The sequence below is a fragment of the Myotis davidii genome, unplaced genomic scaffold (genome assembly GCF_000327345.1).
Source record: "Myotis davidii unplaced genomic scaffold, ASM32734v1 scaffold586, whole genome shotgun sequence".
NCBI classification, from domain to species: Eukaryota; Metazoa; Chordata; class Mammalia; order Chiroptera; family Vespertilionidae; genus Myotis; species Myotis davidii.
Window position 1 is genome coordinate 436,213 of NW_006296809.1, and position 3,928 is coordinate 440,140.

At 65.8% G+C, this 3,928-nt stretch overlaps 1 protein-coding gene across 1 annotated transcript in view; it reads right to left on the reverse strand.

Annotated features, from left to right (window-relative positions):
- ACAP3 (ArfGAP with coiled-coil, ankyrin repeat and PH domains 3) overlaps positions 1 to 3,901 on the reverse strand; it is a 32,680-nt gene extending 28,779 nt beyond the window's left edge. Inside the window, 5 exon segments of the mRNA XM_015569676.1 lie at positions 17 to 204; positions 901 to 959; positions 2,175 to 2,228; positions 2,362 to 2,481; positions 3,320 to 3,901. Of these exon segments, the coding sequence (XP_015425162.1) occupies positions 17 to 204; positions 901 to 959; positions 2,175 to 2,228; positions 2,362 to 2,481; positions 3,320 to 3,658 (760 nt within the window). The 5' untranslated portion in view covers positions 3,659 to 3,901.
- Between the last annotated feature and the right edge of the window lie 27 nt (positions 3,902 to 3,928).

Below are 3,928 nucleotides of genomic sequence, written 5' to 3' on the forward strand. Positions count from 1 at the left end.
CTCCGTGCCCAGCGGCTGACCTGGAGCACGTAGTCCAGGGCCAGGTGGCGGAAGCACTTGCGGGTGAGGGTCAGGGCACCGGTGGCCTCCTCCACCTCGTGGGGCCGGTGCCTGGGGGCCTGGGCGTTCCTCACCAGGGACAGCTCCAGGTCCTCCCTCACTTTGTCAAACTGCTTCTTGGTCTCCTTGAACTTCCGCACGTCCCTGGCGGGGGGTTCAGGTCGAGGGCTCCCAGGAGGGGCGGACATGGGGTCTCCCCCTTCCTGAAATGCCCCCCCCGTGCTCCCAGCCCCACTCCGTCCTCCTTGCCTCCCTGCCTGCCCCGCCCTGCAGCCATCGAACTGGGTGTCCCCCTCATCCCCCGCCCTGCAGCCATCGAACTGGGTGTCCCCCTCATCCCCCGCCCTGCCTCCCTCTTCTCCTCCCTCCTCTCCTCCTCGAGGCCGCCTTCCCTGACCCAGGGCCCACCCTTGCCCTTCACCACCTCAGTCCTAAAGTCAGTGCAACCTGGGGTGAGCCCAGCTTCAACCAGACTCCAGACTCAGGCCCCCAACTTCCATGTGACATCACTTGGGGGTCCCATAGGCACCCCAACTGCACACACAGGTGCTGAACCCAGACCCCCACCAACCCTCACCTCCTCCCACCACCACCCTGACTCCTCCCACAGTCATGCCCTCACCTCTTGCCCGAGGCCCTCACCTTACCCTCCAGCCCTGTCCCCCTCCAAGCCTTTGCCCACCCTGAGCCCCCACCCAGAGCCTGAGGCCTGGGGCCAAGGCCCCTCCCAGACAGACCCCGGGACCCCCCAGATCCAGCACAGAAATCACCATGGGCCCCTCCCGGGCTGGGAGAGGTAGACCCCCCCCCCTTGGGGTCCAGGGGCCTCGAGCCACTCACTCTTTGATGAAGTTGTGGAGCTGTTGCCGCACGGACCTCTGGGCCTGGTCAAACAGGATCTGGGGGGTCACGGGACGGTGGGTGTTAGTGGTCTGTCCCCACATGACCCCAGGGGCCAGGCCCCCATCCCTCTCAGGTGAGAACCAGGGAAAGTCCCGCCCAGCCCAGCCTGGGCCCCAGCCCCTCGTCCCCACGGAGCCGGCCTCACAGGGTCAGGGGAGCGGGGGCGGCCCCAGGCCTGGGTCGGCGCCCAGAGGCGACAGCTGTGACCACCTGCCCACGTCCCCTCCTGGCTCTCGGCCAGACCAGAGGCCAGAGCTGTCCCAGATGGGCCCCTCCTCTGACACCCCCAACTCCGACCCTGAGACCCCACCTCGGGGAGGACCAGCCCTGAGGTAGGAAGGATGGGGTCGGAGGGCGGGTGGTGTGGGGAGCTGGAGGGCTCTCGAGCACTTAGAGCAGTGATGGCGAACCTGTGACACGTGTCAGAGGTCACACGCGAACTCATTTTTTTGGTTGATTTTTCTTTGTTAAATGGCATTTAAATATATAAAATACATATAAAAAACAGAAGTCTTTGTTTTACTGTGGCTGCAAAGATCAAAGAATTTCTACATGTGACACGGCCCCAGAGCGAAGTTAGGGCTTTCAAAAGGTTCGCCGTCACTGACTTAGGGGATCCAGAATCAGGCCTGTCCACGCGGGGGCCTATCCGCAAGCAGACAGACAGACAGACAGACAGGGCAGGACGTGCTGTTCTGAGCTGGTTTATTTCTGAACTTCCCCTGGGGGGTGGGGCCCCTTGTTTAGGCTGGGGCTCCGGTTGCCAGGCCACTGTCCAGCCACCCACGTGTGCCTCCGGCCTGTTCCGTGCGGCCGCGCTGGTGGCCCCGAGGGCTGGAGGTCATCCAGACCCGACCGGGAGCCGTGAGCCCAGAGTCACCAGGGGCCGGGGGGTCAGCCTGGGAGGTGCTTTCGCTGCACGCACGGCTGGAGAGCTGCCTGGTGGGGGCCCTGGGTGACCCTCCACAGCGTCTCCCACCTTGAGAGCCCGTTGCCCACAGACCTGGGCTGCGTTGCCACCTCCCCTGCCCCGCCCCCATCTGACCCTCACCTGGGACACATGAGAGCCTCGTGGCGTTTCCCACCCACAGACGGAGGAGCGCGGCGAGGGCTCTCCCAGAGCTGGCCCCGCCGGCAGCCTAGCCCCTCGGACAGGCCCTGGCACGGGCCCTCATGCGCGTCACACCCCCCCCACCCCCCCGCAGGCTCACCATGTGGTAGTTGACCATCTCCTGCAGGCTGTCTCCAAACCTCTGCAGACACTCCTGGGGGGCAGGAGAGACCCTCACTCAGATGGCACAGCCATGCCGCCCGCACAGATGCCCACGTGCTCCCAGGTCCTGGGGCCCCTCCAGGGGCTGCCTGCCCCTCACAGAGGTCAGAGGTCAGGGGCCTCACCGAGATGACGGTGTCTCCCCGGCATTGCTGAGACAGGTCGCGCACCCCACTCACGAAGAGCCTGTTGGTGGTGACGTAGGCCTTGCCGGCCTCGATCATGCCGCTGCACAGCTTGACCAGCTGCGGACGGGACGGGGGCGTGACACTCGGGCACCGGCCTTCGCCGGCTGGGGCAGCGGAATGCAGCTCAGGGCCCGGCAGTGCCCAGAACACAGCTGCCCAAGGCTGGGGGGACCCCCGCTGCCCGCACTCCATCCTGAGCCCCCTGGGCGTGGGTCAGCCTAGTGCCCCCTGGGCCTGGGCTCCAGAGCGGGCGGTCGGAGCAGAGAACCCAGGGCGGGTGGGCACGTGGGCCTGGCCAAGGGTCAGCGGGAGCAGCCACCGAGGGGGCTCAGGAGTGTGCCCCTCCCTGCCCCCCTAGTCCCCCGGGGCCCCCAACCTGGTCACTTAGAGCCACAGCCTCCCAGCGGCTGTCTCTGGCCCTGAAGACTCACTAGAGCCGCGGTTCTCAACCTTCCTGAAGCCGCGACCCTTTCACACAGCTCCTCATGCTGTGGGGACCCCCAATTTCATTGTTACCGATTGAACATAATGAAAGCATAGTGATTCATCACAGAAACAATATGTAATTATGTATGTGTTTTCCGATGGTCTTAGGCGACCCCTGTGAAAGGGCCGTTTGACCCTCAAAGGGGTCGTGACCCACAGGTTGAGAACCGCTGGTCTAGAGGGACCGCACCAGGGCCCACCCCACCTGACGGGAGACCCAGAGGCGCACACATGTGTGTGCAGTGTGTGCACCGGGGACGGGCATCGCAGGTACAGCTGTGGTGAGGGGACACAGCCACGTCCTGTGCACGCACACGGGCCTCACGCCCCACACGCACACGTGCACACACACCAGTGGCCGGGCCCGGGGCAGGGGCGGCACTGGAGCCCCCACACCCCCGCCCCTCACCTTGTCCAGTTTGGCCTCGATCTCGACCACATCTGTCTCCACCTCGTCGATAGTCGCCCTGCAACGGGAAGAGGTCGGCCAGGGGTCAGCCTGCAGCCAGCTGCCCTGACCCCGTGTCAGGCAGGCTGGACCTTCACCTCCCCATGCCCCTCCCCACGGGGCTGCTGGCCAGGGCTGCTTGCTGCTGTCGGCGGCCCCACGGCCCTCAGACAGGCCAGGAAACGGAAGCTGGGAGAGGCCACCGCCTGGCAGGAGGAGGCAGGACAGGGACCCAGAACCCGCTGACTCCAGGGCTGCCCAGACCCACACAACCCCAGGCAGAAAGAGGCCCTGTCCCATGTGACCCCCCCTCTGGGGTCGGGCTGCTGCGGCCCCGGGTAGAGAGGTCAGACGCGTCTGAGGACATAAGAGGGGCCGGAACCCCAGTGCAGGTGCACACGCAGGGCGGGGCCAGGGCAGCCCGCCACCCCTGCCCAGCCCAGACTCCAACTGGCTCCCCCAGCCTGGTGGCCCCTGCAGCTCACTGGTCTCAGCCAGAACCTCTCCCTGGCTCCCTCAGACGCCCCCAACCTCCAAACAAGAAAGAATGGCACCATCTGCCAGGAGAGG